General features: G+C 39.4%; 1 protein-coding gene and 1 pseudogene across 1 annotated transcript in view; one reads left to right on the top strand and one right to left on the bottom strand.

Annotated features, from left to right (window-relative positions):
- Positions 1-24,241, bottom strand: part of LOC122478362 (ankyrin repeat domain-containing protein 26-like) — a 112,489-nt gene that overhangs the window by 24,250 nt on the left and 63,998 nt on the right. Inside the window, exons 15-21 of the mRNA XM_043572004.1 lie at positions 13,847-14,060; positions 11,833-12,016; positions 11,465-11,602; positions 9,144-9,290; positions 4,888-4,958; positions 4,464-4,557; positions 8-60 (exon numbers count right to left, since the gene is read on the bottom strand). Coding sequence (XP_043427939.1) covers positions 8-60; positions 4,464-4,557; positions 4,888-4,958; positions 9,144-9,290; positions 11,465-11,602; positions 11,833-12,016; positions 13,847-14,060 — 901 coding nt within the window. The remainder of the gene's footprint in view (positions 1-7; positions 61-4,463; positions 4,558-4,887; positions 4,959-9,143; positions 9,291-11,464; positions 11,603-11,832; positions 12,017-13,846; positions 14,061-24,241) is intronic.
- LOC122478367 lies at positions 17,994-21,020 on the top strand (annotated as a pseudogene).

The following is a 24,241-nucleotide window of genomic DNA, read 5'->3' as shown; positions in this document are numbered from 1 at the left end:
ATCTTACGTCTTCTCCGCATATCTTATGTCCTTTGCCTCTCGATCCTTTGCCTCTTGCAACTAGAATAAAGAAAAAAAATAATTTTAACTACTGACAATCTAGTAAAACACCATCACCTGTTTTTGTAACCAAATGTTATTATTATTATTTTTTTTTTTACTTGGTGGGGCACAGAGAGACAGAGAGAGAGAACGCCCAAATGGGGAAGGGAGTCATAGGGAGAGACAGAGAAACTCATAAGCAGGCTCCAAGCTCAGGGTGAAGCCTGATGTGGGTCTCGGTCTCATGACCGGTCTCATGATGTGGAGTTTGGGATCATGACCTGAGCAGAAATTAAGAGTCAGGACGCTCAACCAACAAAGCCACCCAAGTGCCCCTGTAACTGAAATCTTATTGGACCCAGCCACACTCTCCCCTACACACTGATTGATGGCTACTTTTAGGTCATAACAAAAGAGTTCAGCTGCTACAACAGAGACTGTGGCCTACAAAGCCGAAAATGTTTCAATACTCTTCCAGAATAGTTAAACAAACTTACTCTCTTACAAAAACATAACGTTGTTAATGTTTATAAATTATATATGATCAGATAAACATACAAATGTATCTACTGGTCAAATGGAGGAAATATAGGAAATTACCTTATGGTAAACATTTCTGTTTTCATATTCCAAGCACTACATCAACTATGATTTTCAACATTCACATAGGTGAATGACATTCCTATTCTCGTGATTATGAAACTGAACATGCTATTTTCAGTGACAACGAGATATTTCATGGAAGAGTTTGACAAGCAATATCCTAGTAGGAGCCAGAAAGCCTGGGTCTGAATTCCCAATTCTGCTGGTTATGAGCTCTATGACCTTGAGCACACTCCCTAATACTTCCATGTCTCAGTCTTTGCATCTGTAAAATGAAGGTAATGACAGCACCTACTGGGGCACCTGAGTGGCTCAGTCGGTTCAGTGTGTTGCTTTTGATTTCTGCTCAGGACATGATCTCAGGCTCACGTGATTAAGCCCCACATCGGGCTCTACGTGGACAGCAAGGAGCCTGCTTGGAATTCTGTCTCTCTCTCTCTGTCTCTCTCTCTCTTTCTCACTCTCCCTACCTTCCCTTCCCCACAATCTGTCTCTCTCTCTCTCTCTCTTTGTCTCTCTCTCAAAATAAGGAACCTTAAAAAAATAATCTCAAAATAAATAATAATAGTATCTACCTAACTGGGATCTTGGTAATATAAATTTAGGAAATAATACATGAACAACTTAGAAGGGTACGTGGCACATAGTCAGCTCTAAGTGTATGCATTTAGCATGATTACTGTTGCTGTATTTTGCGTTCCAATACAATGAGATCGTTTAGGCAGGTGGCATGCCAATACAAGTGGCCCCGTATACAAACTATACTGAAGTTATTCTTCATATCACCACAAGTGGCAGCAAATGGGGAGGATGAGGCCCAGAGTCTCTCCTCAGTACTTCACACAACTTTCGCCAATGCCACTAGCAAACAGTACTTTTTTTTCCTCTTATACTACTTGCAACTAACATCCTCTCTATACCCTCAGTGGACAATGCTCACGGAGTAAAATACAAATAGCACCGCCTAGACTGAGTAGTAGATGCTTTACATGACCATCAGAGGCAAGGGAAAGCCACTGATATGGAAATAATGGAGTCTTGCTAAACCAAATTTCCTCAATCATTTCATGCCCATACTGTTTACGTTAGGCTGCTTTAGCACGTACTCTGGTGAAGAGATTAAGGCTTTGTGGTAACAGCATATCAGAAAAGCTGGCCCCAGAGCTTTGCAGTTGGTAAAGTGCTACAAATCTGTAAATCCCAGCACCGGCTGCATAAGGAAGAAAGATTTTAATTTCTCCTTTTCTATTAACCATTTGCTTAAGTTTGAAACTTTCTCCATCTATAACACTGCTTCTCCCCTTGCAGTGGACTCGAACATTCTTTAGTGAATCATCTCATCCACAGATTCAAGTTTTCTTCACTTATTCCTTCTTTTACACTAAAATCTAACTTCCACTAAGAAAATTTGAGGGTCATAAAGGACCTTTTTTCAAAAAAAACTTTATTAAAGTCTTTATCCTGCTTCACTTCTCAGCAGCAGCTGAGAAAAATGATCATACCCTCACTCTGCGCTTCTAGCCCCACCTTATTTCTGAAGGACGGCAACCCCTGACATTAAGTCCTTGCCCCTTGCTATCTGTGTTTTGAATTGCTCTTAAGGCTTCAAAACCAGATTCTCTAATTCACATTTCCAGCTTTGGCCCTTTTACCTAGGCCACGTGTACTTTTCGCTCTTCCATCTAGGTGCTCACAGACAACATCTCAACCGCGCACTCAAAAATCATTACTTTCCTAGCAGTGCTATTGCTGGGTCATAAAGACAGATACCATATGGTTTCACTCTTATGTGGATCCCGAGAAACTTAACAGGAACCCATGGGGGAGGGGAAGGAAAAAAAAAGAGGTTAGAGTGCGAGAGAGCCAAAGCATAAGAGACTGTTAAAAACTGAGAACAAACTGAGGGTTGATGGGGGGTGGGAGGGAGGAGAGGGTGGGTGATGGATATTGAGGAGGGCACCTTTTGGGATGAGCACTGGGTGTTGTATGGAAACCAATTTGTCGATAAATTTCATATAAAAAATCATTACTTGACATGGAGTACCTTTGTAGACAGCTAATCGTGTACATTTTATTTGGACTCTTTTCGGTGTTACTTTGAGTGTGTTTTTCTTATTGAGTCTTAGGGAGCACCCTTACCCTTAGGATGCTGACCAGCATACTTTGTCTCGCTTTTCCTTATAACACGACATTTATCACAAGGGCTGGATGATCACTGGTTTGCCTTTGTTTCCTTTTGAGTAATTTCTTCGTCCATAGAGATTTCAACTTACGGAAGTCTTCTGAAGTTCCTTTCAGACCCATACTTGACTATATTGTTAGGAAGGTTAAGTTGGCTAGAGCTACCTCTTCTTCCCAATCCAGATTCTTCACCTCAAAATTGTGTGCATCAAATATCTTCACCCAGGTAGCCCCTGGTTTGGGGATTCAGGAGATAAGGACCTTCTAGAGAAGTCAGAGCTATGGACTCAGTTGCCTGAAAGCTATCTAAGTTTTTGTTTCACAGGGAACACTTTAAAGTGGCAGGTAATTTCATGCCATAACCCTAATTCCTTTCTATAGAGATGTACAGAAAATCCCTCGTTATTCTTTAATAAGCTTCATCAGTTTCGGATATCCTTACAGATTTTAGTTTTTGAGACCTTAATGATTTCTTTAGGACACAGTAGCAGGACAATGCCTAGCACCCTCATTCATAGGAGACTGATCAACCGAGTATCATGTTACTCGCATGAAAAGTTCCTTGTTACCATGTGACTCATTTATAAGACGTCTAGAAGAGGAAATAATTTTCAATGTCTCTTCAGCCACAAAAAGGACCAGTCAACAGAATATTCTAGTTCCCCTGACGGGTATAGCTGCCTAATGAAACTTGCATGTATATTATATAACTTTTGTGACTGACAGAAACGAGTTGGTCAGTGTATCTACCTCATTGCTCCCGCTTAGGATTTACAATGAGAATCCTACAAAGGAGGGTGAGAGTGGGATGACATTCACTGTTCTGCTTGGAAAACAGTTGGGGTTTCACGACATATGAATAAATGAGAATCCTGAATGGCACATTAGTCTTTTCTGAGATTGAATTGTGAAATCTCCGAAAGTCTGATTAACTCACGTGAATGGAAAAAAAAAAAATGAGTCTGAACTTGCAATGGTAGGAGTACTATGTTACTAGGTAATTCTCTGACAGAGAAACCATTTCTCCTTTTTCACTGGCATTTCTTTTCCTTTACAAAATCCAACAAGGAGAAAAGTCCATTCCTTTGAGAAGGACATTTGCATAATGATCTGCCAGTCATTGTTAATGAAGAGAATAAATTGCAAACTTGTAATTACAAATTACAACAAATCATCATTAAAATAAACCGTTCTCAAACTCTCACTGAAGGGATGAGATTACAAGAGAATTCAGAATTCAAGATCAAATGATCACTCAAAGATTGGGGACGTTTGAAACACGCTGAAAAATAGTAGCAGGGAGTCTCACACATCTGTATGCCAACGTACACAGCAGCATTATTAACAGTAGCCAAAGGTGGACTACAATGCTCAATGTGGTATATATAAAATGTTGCTTTTTTTTAGATTCTCACAAATTTTTTTAATGAAAATCTCACTACAAACATCATTACTTTATGAATTCAATCAACTTCATCTATATAGAAGAATTACATCACTAGTAGCAAGTAGGAACAATATCAACCAAACCTTTGCAACAGTGAGATTTTCCATGGGATCCAAAACATTCTTATGTACTACTACTAGTGAAATACGGATTCCTTTTCAGTAGGACAGACATTAAGAGATCGACTTACCAAACTTGTCTTTATCATGTTGTTCTCAAGATCTTGAATCTGGGCCGCTTGATGTTTGATGGTTGCTTCTTGTGTGGCATTTTTAACCTGTAGCCTAAAATGCAGATCTTAAGATAATTATTCTCACACATAAATTTAAAACAACATCACATACTTTCCGAACAAATGAGGGTATTACAGAAATCCTTAAAATTTTGTCAAGAGGAAGATTTGGGAATTGTACCATTTTTCTCATCGTGTTTTGTGGATAAGGTGCAAAATTCAGAGATAATATACCACAATTCTGCATTTAAAAATAGCTCAAAGCTGGAATTTGTATCCAGCTTAACAATGATATACTGGCATAACTAATACATTTCCCATACTACACTGTTTATCTGCTTTATAAATAAACAAGTTATTTTCTGTGAGGTTTCAATTATACTTTTGCACATGATCTTTCATCTCCTCAGCACATCTTACGGCCTCTCCATGTCGTTCCTGTTCTTCTTGCAACTAAAATAGAGAAAAAATAATTTTAACCACTGAAAATCCAGTAGAAAACCATCATCTCTTTCTTTAACTAAATTTTTTTTTACTTGAGAGAGAGACAGAGAGAGAGAAAGAGAGCATGCAGAAGTGGGGAAGAGAGACAGAGGGAGAGACAGAGAAAATTGTAAGCAGGCTGCTAGCTCAGGGCGAAGCCTGATGTGGGGCTCGGTCTCATGACCAGTCTCATGATGTGGGATTTGGGATCATGACCTGAGTGGAAATTAAGAGTCAGGACCTCAGCCAACTAACCCGCCCAAGCGCCGCTGTAAGTAAAATATTTTTGGAGCCAGCCACCTTCTCCTCTACATGCTGATTGATGGCTACTTTGAGATCATAACAAAAGAGTTCAGCTTCTACAACAGAGACTATGGCCTACAAAGATGAAATGTTTCAATACTCTTACAGAATAGTTTACCAACCTTACTCTCTTACAAAAACATAACATCGTTAATGTTTTTAAATTATATATGATCACATAAATGTACAAATATATCTATTCGTCAAATGGAGGATATATAGGAATTTACTTTATGGTAAACATTTCTATTTTCATGTTCCAAGCACCACATCAACTATGATTTTACATATTCACATAGGTGAATTACGTTCCTATTCTCGTGATTATGAAACTGAACACACTGTTTTCAGTGACAAGATATTTCATGGAAGAATTTGAGAAGCAATATCCTAGTAGGGGCCAGCATGCCTGGGTCTGATTTCCCAGTTCTTCTCATTATGAGCTGTATGATCTTGAGCACACTACCTAAAACTTCCGTCTCAATCTCTGCATCTGTAAAATGAAGGTAATAATAGCACCTACTGGGGCACCTGAGTGGCTCAGTCAGTTCAGTGTCTGGCTCTTGATTTCAGCTCAGGACATGATCACAGGGTCATGTAATTGAGCCCCACATCGAGCTCTGCATGGCCAGTGAGGAGCCTGCTTGGGATTCTCTCTCTCTCCCCCCCCTCCCTTTTTCTCTCTTTCCCTTCATGCCCTTCCCCAAAATCTGTCTGTCTCTGTCTCTGTCTCTCTCTGTCTGTCTCTCTCTCTCTCAAAACAAAGGACTTTAAAAAAGTGATCTCAAAATAAATAATAATAGTATCTACCCCATTGGGATGTTTGGAAGATTACATTAGGAAATAATAGATGAACAACTTAGAAGGGTACGTGGCACATAGCTCTAAGTGTCTGCATGTAGCATGATTACTGTTGCTGTAGTTTGTGTTCCAATACAATGTGATAGTTTAGGCAGGTGGCCTGCCAATACAAGTTTTCCCCTATACAAATTATACTGAAGTTATTCTTTTTTTTTGAACTTTTTTTTTTTTCAACGTTTTTTATTTATTTTTTTGGGACAGAGAGAGACAGAGCATGAACGGGGGAGGGGCAGAGAGAGAGGGAGACACAGAATCAGAAACAGGCTCCAGGCTCCGAGCCATCAGCCCAGAGCCTGACGCGGGGCTCGAACCCACGGACCGCGAGATCGTGACCTGGCTGAAGTCGGACGCTTAACCGACTGCGCCACCCAGGCGCCCCTGAAGTTATTCTTCATTCCACCACAAGTGGTAGCAAATGGGGAGCATGAGGCCCAGAATATTTCCTCAGTACTTCAAACAACTTTGCCAATGCCACTAGCCAACAGTACTTTTTTCCACTTATAATCCTTTTAACTTACTTCCTCTCTATACCACTGAGTGGACGATGCTCACAGACTACGGTACAAATAGCCCTCCTTGACTGAGTAGTAGATCCTTTACATGACCATCAGAGGCAAGGGAAAGCCACTGACATGGAAATAAATGAGTCTTGTGAAACTAAAGTTCCTCATCATTTCATGTCCATACTCTTTACGTTAGGCTGCTTTAGCATGTACTCTGATGAAGAGATTAAGGGTTTGTGGTAAAAGCATATCAAAAAAGCTGTCCCTAGATATTTGCATTGGTAAAGTAATACAAATCTATAAGTCACAGTTCTGGCTGTGTAAGAAAGAAAGACAAATTTAGCATGCTTTTTCATAGTGAGAGGGAAAAAAAACCTAACATTTGATTGAACATTTCTCCTCTATTTGATTAAGTGCTTTCATTAATAGTTTTACTTATATAAGCGTGTGTGTGTGTGTGTGTGTGTGTGTGTGTGTGTATAGAGATATACACACATTTTTTAACGTTTATTTTTTGATACAGAGCACGAGACTGAGTGGCGCAGAACGTGCGGGACACAACAGATCTAATTAGGCTCTGCTGACAGCAGAAAGCCCGATGCAGGGCTCCATCTCAAGAACATGAAGATCATGACCTGAGCCAAAGGCAGACTCTGATCGGACTGGAGCCAGCCAGGCACCCCTCAATTTAGTATTTCATTTCTTAGCATACATTTAGAATAAAAGCTTTGCTATACCAATGTTTCCAAGAAGAGTTTATTGATATGGCATAAAGTACTTAATTTTATCGGAAAAACTGTTAAGTTAAAGTATTTTCAATTTATACAAGGTTAAGTACCACCCGTATCAAATATTACTATCCCTTAAATGTATACTTAGGAAGACGAAATTACCTGTCATGAAAAAAATAAAAACAATGTCAAATAAAGGACTGAATTGTTCTGCACAGGCTAGATGACAAGTGTCAAGAGAGTTAAAGCTAATGGGAGTTAGAACAGTCAGAGAAAGTTCATTGGAAAGGAGACTGTGAGCCAAGTCTGAATAACATAGGTTTACTCAAGAGGAACAGAAACTAAAAAGACAGTAAGGACAGCATGTGTAACGGCTGAGACATGGTGAAATCAACCCAATTAACTCAGAGGATAAAATCTGATGGCAGAGACATTTAAAATGGGTGTCCACACAAGAACTACATAAATGTTCATAAGCAGCAGTATTAATAGGCAAGAAGTGGACACAACCCAAAGGTCCATCAACTGATGAATGAACAAGGGCCTTAACCCACAATGGAGTACTGTTGACAATAGAAACAAATGAAGCACTGATATAAGCTGTAACCGACACAGATGAACCCAGAAAACATTAAGTAAAGGTAGCTAGTCCCAAAGTACCACACGTTGTGTGACTCCATTTATATGAAATATTCACAAGAGGCAACTCCATTGAGAGACCAAGTAGTAGACTGGTGGTTGCCTGAGGCTGGGGGCAACGGGTAAGGGTTTCCTTTCAGGGTGACAAAAACATTCTACTTGATGGCAGTGATGGCTGCACGAGTGTACACACAGACAGTGAACTGTGCGTGGCAAATGGGTGACTTTTATGGTATGTGTTTTGTACCTCAAAATAGCTTTAAAAAAAACCCAATGGCAGGACACAGAGAATGTTCTTAATTCTCGCTTTTGGGTGCCCATACTATACATGATCTGAATATTTCCGTGCTTTGACAATATGTCTAAAAGGCAAAGAAAATGAAGGAAATGCCAAAGTTCAAGTGGTTTGTTAAGTGATCTTTCTGTACAAGTCATCCTGAAATCAATATGCATTCTTCTCAAAAGTGAAGATGAGAACTAAGACAATTATCTGAAACATCCCATTAAACATTATCTTCTGATTTGATCCAGCTTGCCTCATCATGGTAATAGAGATATCATTAAAAAACATTGTTTAGTAGGGGACAAAAGTCTCTTGGGACACCTGGGTGGCTACGTCAGTTAAGCGTCCAATTCTTGCTTTCAGCTCAGGTCATGATCTCATGGTTCATAGAGACTGAGCCTCACACTGGCTCTACACTGACAGCATGGAGCCTGCTTGGGATTCTCTCTCTCTCCTCTCTCTGCCCCTCCCCTGGTAACACGCATGCACACACTCTCTCTCACTCTTTTTCTCTCAAAATAAATAAATAAAATGTCAAAAAAAATTTTAAATTAAACAAAGAACGAAAAAAGTCTCTCAATTTCTGTGAGGAAGGATACAAAAGCCTCAACTTTCCTAAGAGTAAGTATTATAAGAAAACAATGTATAACACAAATAGGAGAAGGAGAGGCAGAAGTTGACGAAATAAATGTATTGTAAAGGGACTGAAATCATAATAAATTAATTATAATGAAAATACCAAAGAATGCGGTCCATGGAAATTGGTATCCTAAAACACTTTATATCATTTAACGAGCTATAAGTTAGGTGGTAACAGGTTACATTTACTACATACCTGACTTGTGATTTGAGCTAATTTCTTCTTGAGATCCCGTGTTTCATCTTCCAGACGAAGATATGATGTAACCTCTGGGGAAGCCTCTGACATAGACTTTTTCTTCAGAGTATCAGCCAGTTCTTGTTGAAGTTGTCTCGCAACTACCTAATAAGACATTTCTGTTACTGATTTTCTAAATCATCTTATTATTAAATTATGTTAATAATAGACAACTCTCACATACGTACTTTGAGAAATATCAACACATACATCAATTCACCGTCTTTTTGTAACACATACACATTCCTGTTCACTGAATTCAGTTAGAGACACAAAAGGTGTTATCTCCCTGCCTAGTTCTGATATTTTATGGTGTCTCTTTCCAGTCTTAGCACGACAATTTCATCCTGCAACAGGTGGTTTTTATGCAACCGATCTTGTGTTTTCTCATGATTATCAGAAAGCTAAGTAAAACCAAGCACATTTTCAGATAGCACTCAAGAAAATGGCAGTATCATGATTTTCTTTGAAATGAAAGTATAATCTGTGTTTAAACAATGAAAAGGTTGCAGGGGGTGCCAGTGTGGTTCAGTTGGCTGAGTGTCTGACTCTTGATTTTGGCTCAGGGAATGATCTCACATTCTGTGGGTTCAAGCCTGGCATCAGGCTCTGTGCTGACAGTCAGGAGCCTGCTCAGGATTCTCGCTCTCCCTCTCCCTGCCCCTCCCCTTCTTGCATTCTCTCTCTCTCTCTAACGAATAAAGAAACATGAAAAGAAAGAAAGAAAGAAAGAAAGAAAGAAAGAAAGAAAGAAAAGAAAAGAGGAAGGAAGGAAGGAAGGAAGGAAGGAAGGAAGGAAGGAAGGAAGGAAGATTATAGTAAGTGAATATCCAACTGGAAAAAAATAACGTTGGCTCCAAATCTCAAATTTTAGACAAGCATAAGTTCCCAAAAGTTCAGAACTTGAACTGAAGATAATGAAGGCATGAAAGTAAAAAAGAATTTGTGAGAAAAGTGTTCAGAATCTCAGAATTGGAAAAGCCTTTCTCTGATTTACAACAAACCAGAAGGCCTAAAATAAAAGATTAATAAATCTGACTATACTTAAAAATTGAGTTTACAGTAGATATCGAACACAGCGACCCCACAGTAAAATCCTTAGCTCTGCATATACTCGGACAGATTAAATTTCCTAAAATTCTTCTTTCCTGAGAATATTTCATAGATATCTACTTTGCTACCATTTCTATAGTCAGTTATAAGAATTATATCTATTGGTAACTGAAAAATCTAGGCACTGTACTATAATAGAAACACTTCTACATACATCAATGAACTCATTTGGTTATCACAATTCTAGAATGGAGAGATTAAAACGGTGAGCTGCAGGACTCTCCCCAGGTCTTCTCACTCCACAACTAGTGCTCTTGCACCAACCACTGCCACTTCTCTAGTGTAAATACACAAGTACGAAAGAAGTCTTGTATTTCAAAATACTCATAGGAAATAAGGGGAAATTTATACATCTCTTAGAAAACCATGAGATGATTTACTGCTGCAACAACTTGCATTTCCTTTCATGTTGAAAACAGTAATAAATATAAAAGAGGGGAAATACACTCAGCTATTTTATTAGGAATAAAATACCTATCAATAAATTATCATTAAGTATATACCACAGCATACCATTGTTATCAAAAGTTCCTTGTAATGAAACAGGATGCTACTTGAAGCAAAAGTGTTACTTTTCTCAAAAGTAGGAGACTTGATACCGAAAATATGATCAGTGAACTGGCTACACTTGTCCTCCTGTCCATTAGCGGAAGTGTTCACCTAAACTATTAATATATCAAGGCAGTGAAGTAACTGTTCAAAACTAAAACACATGTTGCTAGTAGCAATTGTTTTGAGATTAGGGAAAGCTCATCAATTCCTACAGAAAGTAATAAAAGCCTCTCCTTTGGACGAGGACATTATGAATGTCACTAGTTGTTGCAGACAGTGCATTTAATCAAGAATATTATTGTATCCAGTGAAGCAAAAATGCCACCGTCCCCCATGACCCTCCACAAAATATATGTGCTTTTAAAATCCTCTATAGTTTCCATGATGAACAGAGTTCAGTTTCATATGTACATACACATATATATATATATATATTTATATATATACACACATATATATACACATATACACACACACATATGTATATATATATATATATATATATATATACACACACACACACACACACACGGAGAAAAAAGTAATAATAACTAAAAAATAGAATGTATACAAATACATACACACATGTACTTCAAAATAACTAAAGAAGATACCTTAGAATTAGTTTTCTTATGAGCCATTTCTAGCTCCTTTTGCTTGCAAAAGAGATTGTTTAGACTTCCATCTTGTAAGACTCTGGCCTTCTGTTCTGGAGAAAGTTGCCACTGAGTGTCACTGCGCTCTTCTACAACCTGGAGACACATTTCATTATGATTCTGGTCTCATACCGTTAAAAAAAGAAGGTCAAAAGCTGAAGAGGAGAACTTTAAAAAAATGTTCAAAAGAACATGATCCCATGTTTTAATTTATTTTAAACCTAAATAGTATATATTGAGTCAAAGGGATACTATAAAATATATATGTATAATATTACACTATGTAATATAGATGGAAATACAGTTTTTATCAAAAACTGATTTACCTGATTTTTTGTGGCCTTCAATTCCGTGTTTAGCATTCTAAGAGCGAGTTCAACTTGTTGTTTTGTTTCAACTTCTTTCTTATATTCGTCTTCTTTCCTTCTTAACTTTTCCCTAATATTTTCATATAACATATCAGTATTTCTTCTTTCTTCTTCTTCTTCTTCTTCTTGTTTTAAGGTACATCTGCAATTACATGTGCTTCTTTTAAAATTTGTTTTGTTAGACATAAAAAGTTCATTTTATGATCTGGTTACACATAAGTTGGCTTATTATCCAAATGAAAAATTTCTATGGTCTCCAATTGTTTTCCTTGTAGGGCTCATGTTTTTAATTTGTCACTTCAATCTCTTCCAAACCATATATTATACAGTTGAAAAGAAGCCAGAAGAAAGCATTATGCAACTTCGTTAGTTTTAGTCAGTAATAACTCTGGTAGATGTTGTAGGAAAGGAAGTTTGAAATTATTCAGGAAAGTTAGAGTTGAAAATTACCCCCTTTCCCACAGGTATAATTATTCCTCCATAGGACAGATAATTCAGTTTCTCATTAAAAAGAGAAGTTGCTGTTTATAAGCAAGTTTATCAATTCACTGGAAATAAAATTTCCACTTGACGAAACCTTACAGGTACCTCCAAAAATGATGTGCAGTGAAAGAGAGCATCTGTGGATGTTGTTTACACAACATACGCGTGCAGATTACTGTCATCCAAGACTACGCTGACGAGTCTAATATCTGTTGCCTATGCTTTTTGTTTCTTCTTCCACAACACTTGCAACTTACCTTGTTGATGATTACCTACTTTATGAATCACTTAAACATCCCTTCTAGAACAACACAGGATACGTATTAATTAAGTAAACAATAAAGAGTAATATGACCTTTCAGCATACACTTTTGAATTAATTTTATCTACCTATGACAGAGATGCTGAAAAAACTTCTCAGTAACCACTTTCCGTATTACTTTTCTTTAATGTTTATTCATTTTTGAGAGAGAAAGGGAGAGCCCATGCAAACAAAGGGGGGGCAGAGAGAGAGAGAGAGGGAGGCAGAAAATCCGAAGTGGGCTCTGCACTGACAACACACAGATCGATGTGGGGCTCGAACTCACGAACCCTGAGATCATGACCTGAGCCAAAGTCGGACGCTTGACTGACTGAGCCACCCAGGCGCCCCCATTTTACTTTGTTTAAATTTTTTATGGAGAGAGAGATGACTCAAGTGAGTGAGGGTGGAGAGAGGGAAAGAGAGACAGAATCCCACGAGGGGCAGACAGAGAGGGAGAGACAGAGTGAGAGAAGAGGAGCTCATCCGAAGCGGGGCTCGTGCTCAACCAAATCAGGGCTTGAGCCCACCCAAAGCAAGGCTCAAACTCACGAGATCATCACCTGAGCCGAAGCCAGATGCTTAACCAGCTGAGCCACCCAGGCACCCCCACTTTACCTTTTAACACCTGCATGTTAAGATGCAAATGGAATCAATTTTGGCGAATTTTAATGTCTTGAGAAAAATGACCATTTTATACTCTGTTGGTAGGTACAGAAAGTAATATAAACTTTCCTGAGAACAATTTAAAAATATGGATCAAAGACCTTTTTAAAAATTTTTATACTTTAACCAGATTACATTATATTGAAGAATTGACTCCAAGCAAGTAACCAGACATGTAGAAACAGATTTATATAAAAGACATCCCTGAGAGCATTAATTAAAATACAGAGAGATGAAAAAGAAGCAGAATTCAATCTCTTAAATAATGATGTTTCTTGGACAATGGTGGACTTTCATATGGCCATTAAAATTGTGATTTGGAATATACATTAACGTATTAGAAGTATTCACTGTTAGGAACTTGCTGTGTTATTGCCAAGAATCGCACACCTCACAACACTAAACAAGTATTCTTTCCAGGAAAATCCCATAAGGTAAGTCAGCAATTACAAAACTGCCCCTACACATCTGTAGTATAAAAGGAAACAGTTGAAATATTTCCTTAAAGCCAAGATGCTGTACCTCAAACTGCAGAATTCACGTTCCCATTCCACTTTTTGATGTTCTAACCGTGATATCATGTCTTTGGCTTCCTGTAGCTCGTTTTGTAGTGCACTAACCATTTTGTCCATTTTTGTCATTTTTCCCATAAGAAGTTTACAGTGCTTTTTGTTAAGTTTCCTTAATTTCTCATAGGAAACACGTATATCTTGGATTTTCAAGAAGCCAGCATAATCTGCATCAGAGAAGAAACAGAAATAAAATAGATGAGTACTTTTTGCATATACAGGCCTGTGCATCTTCAATTCACTCATTGACACATTGAGTAAATATATACCTTCAATGGAAGATGTTATACTCAGCTCTACAGATGCAATAGAGAAGACCCCTGGCTCTCGATTAGCTTAAAGTCTAGTGAAGGAGAAAGACAACTCAAATGGTAATTCTAAATTCAGATAGTTCCTATTAGAAGACAGAGTTCTGTGATCATAACTTGATCTAGATTGGGCCCAAGGAAGATAGATGTCCCTGAGGAAGAGATAACTATACTGAGGAATGAAGGATGAGCAGGAGACAATTAAGCAAAGGAGGAAGACAAGCACTCTCGACAGTCTAGAGCATGTGCCGAAGTTCCACTGTAATCTGCTTCTGGCCAAGATGGGGTAACACGTACTGATTGATCTTCCTACCTGAAGCAAGCAAAAACAAAACAGACAAAATACAATTTTAACATGATTTTCAAGACACAGAACTTCAGACAATGAAGGACAATGATCCCTGAAAACAAAACACGTTAGCCTAACATGTATGCCCAAGCTCACTGCCTTGAGAGAGTTTTCAGGCTACATCACAGGAGACATAAATTATTTAAGTAGATTTCACCAGACTCCTTGAGTCGTGGTGGCAAAACTGAGAGTCTGGTGAAGGCAAGGCAGATAGAGACGACAGGTCAGCATCCAGGAGAGGAGAAAGCAGGACACAGAAAGAACCCTGGGCATCTGCACAGGGTCCCCTTTGGCTATTCAGCAGAGTAACAACCAGTGCATACATGGAAGGAAGTCATCAAGGGAAAAAAATCTGAAGAGTAGAGGAAACACTGCCTGGTGCTCCCACAGCACGAGGGACAGTATCTATTCACATTAGCTAAGATAGAAAAACTCATAATTTGTCTTAGGCTGATCACAACTCTGGATTCCTCCAATAATTTGTAAGAGCAAGACTAAAGGATCCAACTGTTTGTAAGTAACTTAACTATATCTCCAAACAAAGCATGAAAAGATAACTAGAGGCATGGCAGCTATTGTTTTAAAAACCAAATAGTACTTACAGAGATGTAAATTATGTTAGCCATGAACAATACGATGGGTAGGAATAAACACATATTAGACATCACAAAACAAAAGACTGAAGTTTAACATTGGAAACCTGGGAGAAAACTTCAACTGGGAAATATACAATTGCCCAAAGAGGCAGGGGAAAGGGACAGGAAAAAAAATGGCCCAAATCTTCCTACATCTCATGAAAACTATAATCCCACTGACCCAGGAAGGATATGTCTAGGAAAGAAGAAATGGAAGTCAACTCTTGTGATTTGCCTAAACTCTATACGATGTGGTATAACATTACTGGAAGGGAGACTGTGATGCTGAAGCCATAGACTATAAACCCTAAACCAACCACTAAAGCAGCAAAACTGAAAAGTTCTAGCTAGGAAGCCTAAATAAATAAGTGAAAAAATGAATACATGAATAAATGAATACATGAATAAATAAATAAATGGATAAACCTGAATCATAAAAATTACTCCATTAAAAGAAAGCGGAAAAAGAAGAGAACGGGAACAAGGAGCAGATAGGACAAATGCAAATCAAACAGCATGATGACATATTCAAATCAACTATCTCAAAAATCACAGTAAATGGCCATTTGTAGCAACGTGGATGGAACTGGAGAGTGTGATGCTAAGTGAAATAAGCCATACAGAGAAAGACAGATACCATATGTTTTCAGTCTTATGTGGATCCTGAGAAACATAACAGAAACCCATGGGGGAGGGGAAGGAAAAAAGAAAAAAAGAGGTTAGAGTGGGAGAGAGCCCAAGCATAAGTGACTCTTAAAAACTGAGAACAAACTGAGGGTTAATGGGGGGGTGGGAGGGAGGGGAGGGTGGGTGATGGGTATTGAGGAGGGTACTTTTTGGGATGAGCACTGGGTGTTGTATGGAAACCAATTTGACAATAAATTTCATATATTGAAAAAAAAATCACAGTAAATGAAAACGGTCTAAAAGCCTCAACTAAAACGCAGACTGTCAGAATGGATAAAAAAGGAAGACTCAACTATATGCCACCTATACAAAATGCACTTTAAATGTCAAGACAGAAATTTGTTCGAAAGACAGGAATATGATATACCACACTAACACTTGACCAAAGAAGGCTGAGCTAGAGTGGCTATATGAATAGCAGACAAAACAGTTTCAAGCAAAAAAAAAAAAATATTACCAGCAATAAACAACAGGTCATTATATAATCATAAAAGGGTCAATTAAGAGCAATCTTAAATGTTCATGTATCTGTTAATAGCTTCAAAGTACATGAAGCAAAATTGATAGAACTGAAAAGAGATATAGGCAAATTCAAAATTATAGTCTGATATTTCAACACGCTCAACATCAGCAAGGGCATAGTAGACTTGGCCGCCACTATTCTTCTCAAGGATCTATGGAACACTTACCAAAAAAGACTATGTTCTGGGTCAAAAATAAATCTTAATAAAAGGAAGAAGTCAAGAGGCCTGAAGTCATAATAGTGTGTTCCCTGCCACAAAGCAATCAAATCAGAAATCAAGCACAAAAATATCTCTGGAAAATACTCAACTATTTGTGAACTACAGAACACATCGAAATATCTCCTGGGTCAAAGAAGTAATGAAAAAAGAAAAAAAAATTAGAAAGGATTCTGAACTGAATGAAAATGAAAACATAGTAGAATTTGTAGAGTTCTGCTTTAGTAGCACTCACATGAAGACTGATAGCACTGAATGTATACATTAAAAAAGAACAGGGAAGTGCGGTGCTCCTTGCTGCCTTTGTGGCTCCTCCCCCAGCTTCCCAAGGCACCCTGCCCCGCCCCGCCCCACCCTGGCAGTGGATGGAGAGCAGGTGCTTTGTTCACAGAGCACAGCAGGCACTTGGGTGGGTGGGGGCGGGGTCCGCCAATGCCGGGAATTGAAGGTGGGGGAGTAGCCGTAGGAGGAGACCCCCCTAGACTGAGGTGGGCATGGGCCGGGCCCCGGGTTCTGCTGGAGTGAGAGGCGGCGGCGGTGGCACAGGCATGGTCCTTCTGGAAGGGAGAGCCCAATGCCTCTGCACCTGTCTCCCCTCCCTTCCTCTCCGCCCCTGCCATGGGTTTTGTGTTCTAGCTCCCCATCTTTTTCTCACTACCTACATCATCACCCTTCTTCCGACTTCGCTTCCCAGCTTCTTGCGACCCTTTCTCTCACTTAAGCCTCAGTTACTCAGGCTCTTTTCACCCTAGTCTTGCCGGAGACTTCATATGCCAGCAGTCTCTCTCATGGGATGTCCCCATCCTTCCCCTCTCCCCACATCCTATTCTGGGCTGATGGCAACCAGAAATCCTTCCTATTGCGTTTACCGGCAGTTTCCACCTGGCCCTGAAGCTTGGCGCAGATCAAGTCCACCACACCCACGCTGAGAAGGACCCCTAGGAGAACCACTTTTCCCATGATGGTATTGGACAATGTGTTCTCCATTTTCCTCTGGTTGCTTATTTTAGTCTGAATATTTGTTACTCTCCACCGCTATACTTTAAAAACGTATGTTTTGGTTGCATGACAAGGAGTTAGAAATGAGCCAGAGACCATTCGCAGGTAAGGAGAAGATTTAGACATTTAGGATTCAAGGAAGAAAGGAGAAACAGAATGTTAAGAAGGTTAGATTCCTGAAAGTATTTTTATATCTTTTGTGATCTGAGGAAGTGGAGATTACTGAGCCTACACAGATTGACATTTTGGGAGAAAATTTCATGGTGCATGATTCACTCTTGGAGTAACGTGAACACAAGTTCTCAAACCTGCATATTCTCTCAGTTGGAACCAGCTATATATCTGAATGTTCACTTTCATCAGAACTTGTATCAGAGAAAGAATGGGAGTCTGCTTCAACGAAAATGACTACCTCCGGGACCTGAAAAGAGTCATTCTGTTTCCTAATAGTGTATATGGCCATTTTCGTGGGAACAGATCAAGATTTTTACAGTTTACTTGGAGTATCCAGGACTGCAAACAGTAGAGAGATAAGAGAAGCTTTCATGAAGTTGGCATTGAAGCTACATCCTTATAAAAACCAAAAAAAAACCCAAAAAACCAAAACGAATAACCCAGGGCACCTGGGTGGCTCAGTCAGTTGAGCGTCCAACTTCCGCTCGCTCGGGTCATGATCTCACAGGTCGTGGGTTAGAGCCCTGCGTCGGGCTCTGTGCTGATGGCTCGGAGCCAGGGGCCTGCTTTGGACTCTGTGTCTCCCACTCTCTCTGCCCCTAACCCACTTGCATTCCGTCTCGGTCTCTCTCAATAGTAAATAAACACTAACTAACTAACTAACTAACTAAATAAATAAATAAATAACCAACCAACCAACCAAATGAATAATCCTAATGTACAGAGTGATTTTCAAAGATAAATAGAGCATATGAAGTACTCAAAGATGAAGTCTGTGGGAAAAGTATGACAAATACGGAGAAAAGGGACTTGCAGATGATCCAGAAGGTGGCCCGTATGAAACCTGGGATTATGATCGTTATGATTTTGGTATTTGTGATGATGATCTTGAAAGCATGACATTGAATAGAAGAGAAGTGGATGCTGCTGTTCATTCTGGAGAACTGTGGTTTGTGAACTTTTACTCCCCAGGATGGTCACACTGCCATGAATTAGCTCCCACATGGAGAGACTGTGTTAAAGAAGTAGATGGATTACTTTGAATTGGTGCTGTTAACTGTGGTGATGATAGAATGTTTTGCTGAATGAAAGGAGTCAACGGATCTCCCAGCCTCTTCCTTTTTAGGTCTGGAATGGCCACAGTGAAATATCACGGGGACAGATCAAAGGAACGTTTGGTGAGTTTGCCATGCAGCACGTTAGAAACCCAGTGATGGAATTATGGACAGGAAATTGTGTTCACTCCATAGAAACTGCTTTTGCTGCTGGTATTGGCCAGCTGATCACTTTTTGTTGCAAAGGAGGAGATTGTTTAACTTCATAGACACGACTCAGGCTCAGGGGCATGTTGGATGGTCTGGTTAATGTAGGATGGATGGACTGTGCCACCCAGGACAAACTTTGTAAAAGTCTGGATATTATCACAAGTACTACTGCCTATTTTCCTCTGGCGCCCCATTAAATAACAGAGAGAAAAGCAGCGTTTTGTTCCTTAATTCATTGGATGCTCGAGAAATAGATTTGGAAATCATGCATAGTCTTCCAGATTTTGAGCTACTTTTGGCAAATACACTAACGGATCGATTGGCTCATCATCGGTGGCTCTTATTGTTTAGTTTCGGAAAACATGAAAATCCAAATGATCCTGAGTTGAGGGAACTAAAAACTCTACTCAAAAGTGAACAATTCAAGTTGGCAAGGCTGACTATCCCTCTGCACCAGACATCTGTAGTAATCTCTCTGTATTTCAGCCATGTCTAGCAGTATTTAAAGGACAAGGAACCAAAGAATATGAAATTCATCGTGGAAAGAAGATTCTATATGATATACTAGCCTTTGCCAAAGAAAGTGGTAATTCTCATGTTGCCACACTTGGACCTCAAAATGTTCCTGCCGATGACAGGAACCGTGGCTTGTTGATTTGTTTGTGCCATGGTGTCCACCATGTCAAGCTTTATTGCCAGAGTTACCAAAAGCATCAAAGCATCTGCGTGGTCAGCTTTAGTTTGGTACACTAGATGGTACGGTTCACGAGAGACCCTGTAACACGTATAACATTTAGGCGGATCCAACAACAGTTGTATTCAACCAATCCGAGGTTCATGAATAAGAAGGACATCACTCTGCTGAACAACAGATCTTGGAATTCATAGAGGATCTTAGGAACCTTCAGAGACCTCCCTGACACCCACCACTTTCAATGAACTAGCTAAACAAAGAAACCATGATGAAGTCTGGATGGTTGACTTCTACTCCCATGGTGTCATCCATGTCAAGTCCTAATGCCAGAATGGAAAAGAATGGCCCGGACACTAACTGGACAGTTACTGTGGGCAGTATAGACTGCCAAAAGTATCATTCTTTTTGTGCCCAAGAAAATGTTCAGAGATACCCTGAGATAAGATTCCCTCCCCCAAAACCAAATAAAGCTTTTCAGTATCACAGTTACAATGGCTAGAAGAGAGATTTGGGGCACGGGATTTCGACCTCAAGCATCCACAAGTCTAACGGCTCAGACTTTCGATGAAAAAGTTATACAAGGGAAAAATCACCGGGTGATTGAATTCTATGCTCCTTGGTGTGGACCTTGCCAAAATTTTGCTCCAGAGTTTAAGCTCTTGGCTAAGACGATGAAAGGAAAAGTGAAAGCTGGAAAAATAGGCTGTCAGGCTTAGGCTCAGACATGCCAGAAAGCTGGCATCAGAGCCTATCCGACTGTTAAATGTTATCCCTATGAAAAAGCAAAGAGAAACATTTGGGGAGAGCAAATAGATGCCAGAGATGCAAAAGCAATCGCTGCCTTACTAAATGAAAAACTGAAAAATCTCCACACTCATGGAGAGAGAGATGAGGATGAAGTTTAATGATGTGAAGATGAAGAAAAAAGAGAAAAGGAATTCTAACCCATGACATCAGAGGAACATCTTTGTAGGATGTTGCTACATTCTGGGTCACAATAAAGGAACGTTATCTCGGAATTGTAATTGCACCATCTGAATTCTGTATAACATTGGTATAATTGAAGGGTCTGCAAGCTTTTTCTGTAAAAGGCCAAACTGTAAATATTTTAACCTTTGTAGACCATATACTTTTGTCACATAGTACTTTGTTTTTGCTTTGTTTACAACCCTTTAAAAAATCTAAAACTTTTCTTACCTCAGGGCCATACCCAAACAAGCCAAGCCACATTCAGTCCACGGGCCATAGATTGCTGACCCCTGGAAATGATACTAAAGCTGCCCGGCTCAAACAGGAGCCTGCTCTGTCACGTACATACATGTCTAGGGTCGATTCCTTAAAGTTTTGTGGCTGGCCTGAAAGAACATAATTTGATATTTATTTACCTGTCTGAAAAATTGTGTGAAAAGGATTGTGGCCATAGTGTAATTTAAAAAAACCACACCCCCCCACACACACAATGTGGCAAGCAGATAGCCTATTTTCATGGTGTATTATAGTAAAGAGATTTTCTTCTTTTTTCTTTCTAAAGGTTGAAGAACTGATTTTAATTTTTCACAAGTGAGAAAAATTTTGGTAAAATAATGCCAATAGATTTCTACAGTATATAGAAGAAGAAGATGAACTAGGAGGGAAGTGGGGGGAGGAGAAGAAGAGGAGGAGGAGCATAGAGGAGGCGCAAGAACAGAGGAGGAGGAGGAGGAAGGAGGAAGAGGAGGGAAGGAGGACAGGGAGATGGAGAGGGAAAGGGAGAAGAAGAAGAAGAAGAAGAAGAAGAAGAAGAAGAAGAGCAACAACAACAACAAGGAGAACGAGGAGGGAAGGAGGAGGAGCAGAAGAAGAGGAGGAGGAGGAAACAGGAGGAGGAAGAGGACAGAGGAGGAAGAGGAAGGAGGAAGAGGAGGGAAGGAGGACAGGGAGATGGAGAGGGAAAGGGATAAGAAGAAGATGAAGAAGAGGAAGGAGAAGGAGAAGAAGAGAAGAAGAGGAGGAGGAGGAAAAGAGGAAGGGGAAGTGGAAAGAAGGAGGAGAGGGAGAGGGAGACAGAGTGGGAAAGGGAGAAGAAGAAGAAGAAGAAGAAGAAGAAGAAGAAGAAGAAGAAAAGAAGAAGGGGGAGGGGGAGGAGGAGGAGGAGAGGAGGAGGAGTAGGAGGGAGTAGAAGGAAGAAGGAGAGGAGGAAGAAGGAGAGGAAAAAGAAGAAGAGGATGAAGAGGATGAGGAAGAAGAAAGGTCTGAAATCTATGACATTGGGTTCCACCTTTTGAAACTAGAAAACTAAAACAAATTAAACCCAAACCAAGCAGAAGAAAGGAACTAATATAAAGACAAAAATCACATGAAAGAAAGCAGAAAAACGAGAGAGAATAATCAATGAAACCAAATGCTTTCAGGAGGTGAAAAAAGGAGAAATTTCTACCAAGACTGATCCCAAAATGAAGAGAAACAACGGAAGTATTAACAATATATCAGAAATTAGTAATGTAACTAACATTACTGGAAATTCACAGATACTAAAAAAAATAACAAAGTAATATTATGAACTTTATATAATTAATTTGACAACTCAGATGCAGTGGGTAAATTCCGTGAAAGACAGAAATTATCAAAGCTCAATCAAGAGTGAAGGGTGCCTGGCTGGCTAAGTTGGTAGAACATGTGACTCTTGATCTCTGGATTGTGAGTTCAAGCCCCATGTTGGGTGTAAAGATTACTGAAATGAAATGAAATGAAATGAAATGAAATGAAATGAAATGAAGTGAAATGAAATGAAGTGAAATGAAATAAAATAAAATAAAAAATAAAATAAAGGAAAAAAACAACAGATAAACTAACTAACTCTGTATGTATAAAAGAAACTAAAGTCTTAGATAAAGATCTTTCCACAGAAAACAATTCCAGGGCCAAGTGGCTACACTAGTAAATTCATCCAACATTTTCGGAAGAAATGTTATCTATTCTACACAAAGTCTCCCCCCAAAATGGAGAGGAGAAATATGTCTCACCTCATTCTATAAGGCTAGCATTATCTGAAACCAAAACTAGACAAAGATACTGTAAGAAATAAAATTCTGTCATAAGCATGGGGGCACAATTTCTGAAGAAACCATCCACAAATCAAGTCTAACACTACATTAAAGTGGGGGGTGTGTCAACATGACAGAGAAGTAGGGGTACCTGAAATGACCACATCCCTCAAACACAGCAGTGAGGCAAGAAGATGTGGAAATCTAGGAATCTGGGCTACAGCGTGACACAAACATCTCCAGGGGCCCATGGGGACAACTGGCCAGGTCATGGAGATTTTTAATCTATTCTTTCTGCACCTCTTCTGTATCTCCTTCTTATTTTCCTTTCTCTCTCTCTCTATCTATCTCTCTCTCCCTCCCTCCCTCTCTTCCCTGCCTGGATTAAGTTGTATAGTTTCTCTGATTCTCTGCCTGGTCAATTTTTTGTCTTCTTCTCTTTTCCTTTGCCCCTGTCATTTCTCCCTTTGTATGAGATAAGGCATCTTCCATCACCCCCCCCCCCCAGTGTTTAAATTCTTTTCCAAGTTTACATTATGAACAAATCTAAGCACACCTGCTGGAATGGCCAACCCACAAATATGAGTAGGGAAATAAAGCAACCAGAGTCACAACAACAGAGAGCATGAAACACACTCCAAAGATACCTATTGAAGGGCCAGGCCCTGGATAGTATACGACCCCTTTTTAAAATAGTGCTGACAGGTGCAGGACACATGACAACTAGGAAAACACATAAGTACTGAACACTGAGGAAATGGAAGAATTCTCCTCAAAAGAAACTCCAGGAAGAAATGAGAGCTAGAGAATTGCTCAAAACAGATATAAACAATATATCGGTTCAAGAATTTAGAATAATAGTTGTAAGATTAACAGCTGAGCTTACAAAAAAGCATAGAAGACAGCAGAGAATCTATTGCTGCAGGGATCAAGGAACTAAGAAATAGTGACAGCAATTAAGAAATACTGTAAATAAGATGCAAAATAAACTAGATGCAGTAACAGCAAAGATGAAGGAAACAGAGGGGAGAATAAGTGACATAGAAGATGAAAGTATGGAAAATGATGAAGCCAAGAAAAAGGGTGATAAGAAAATATTAGACCATGAGGGGAGTATTAGAAAACTAAGTGATTCAATGAAATGTAATAATATCCGGATCATAAGAGTTCCAGCGTAAGAGAGAGAGAGAGAGAGAGAGAGAGAGAGAAGGGCAGATGGTTTTCTTGAACAAATTATAGGTGAGAACTTCCCTAATTCTGGAGAAAAGGAAGCAGACATCCAAATCCAGAAGGCACAGACAACTCTCTTCAGATTCAACAAGAATAGGTCTTCTCCACAGCATATCATAGTGAAATTGGCAAGTTACAAAGAGAAAAGAGAATTCTGAAAGCAGCAAGGGACAAACGGGCCTTAACCTACAAGGGTAGACACATATGGGTAGTAGCAGACCTGCCCGCTGAAACTTGGCAGGCC

This window comes from Prionailurus bengalensis, unplaced genomic scaffold (assembly GCF_016509475.1).
Source record: "Prionailurus bengalensis isolate Pbe53 unplaced genomic scaffold, Fcat_Pben_1.1_paternal_pri Un_scaffold_55, whole genome shotgun sequence".
Classification (NCBI taxonomy): Eukaryota; Metazoa; Chordata; class Mammalia; order Carnivora; family Felidae; genus Prionailurus; species Prionailurus bengalensis.
Note: the sequence above shows the minus strand (reverse complement) of the source record. Positions and strands in the feature narration are given on the sequence as shown.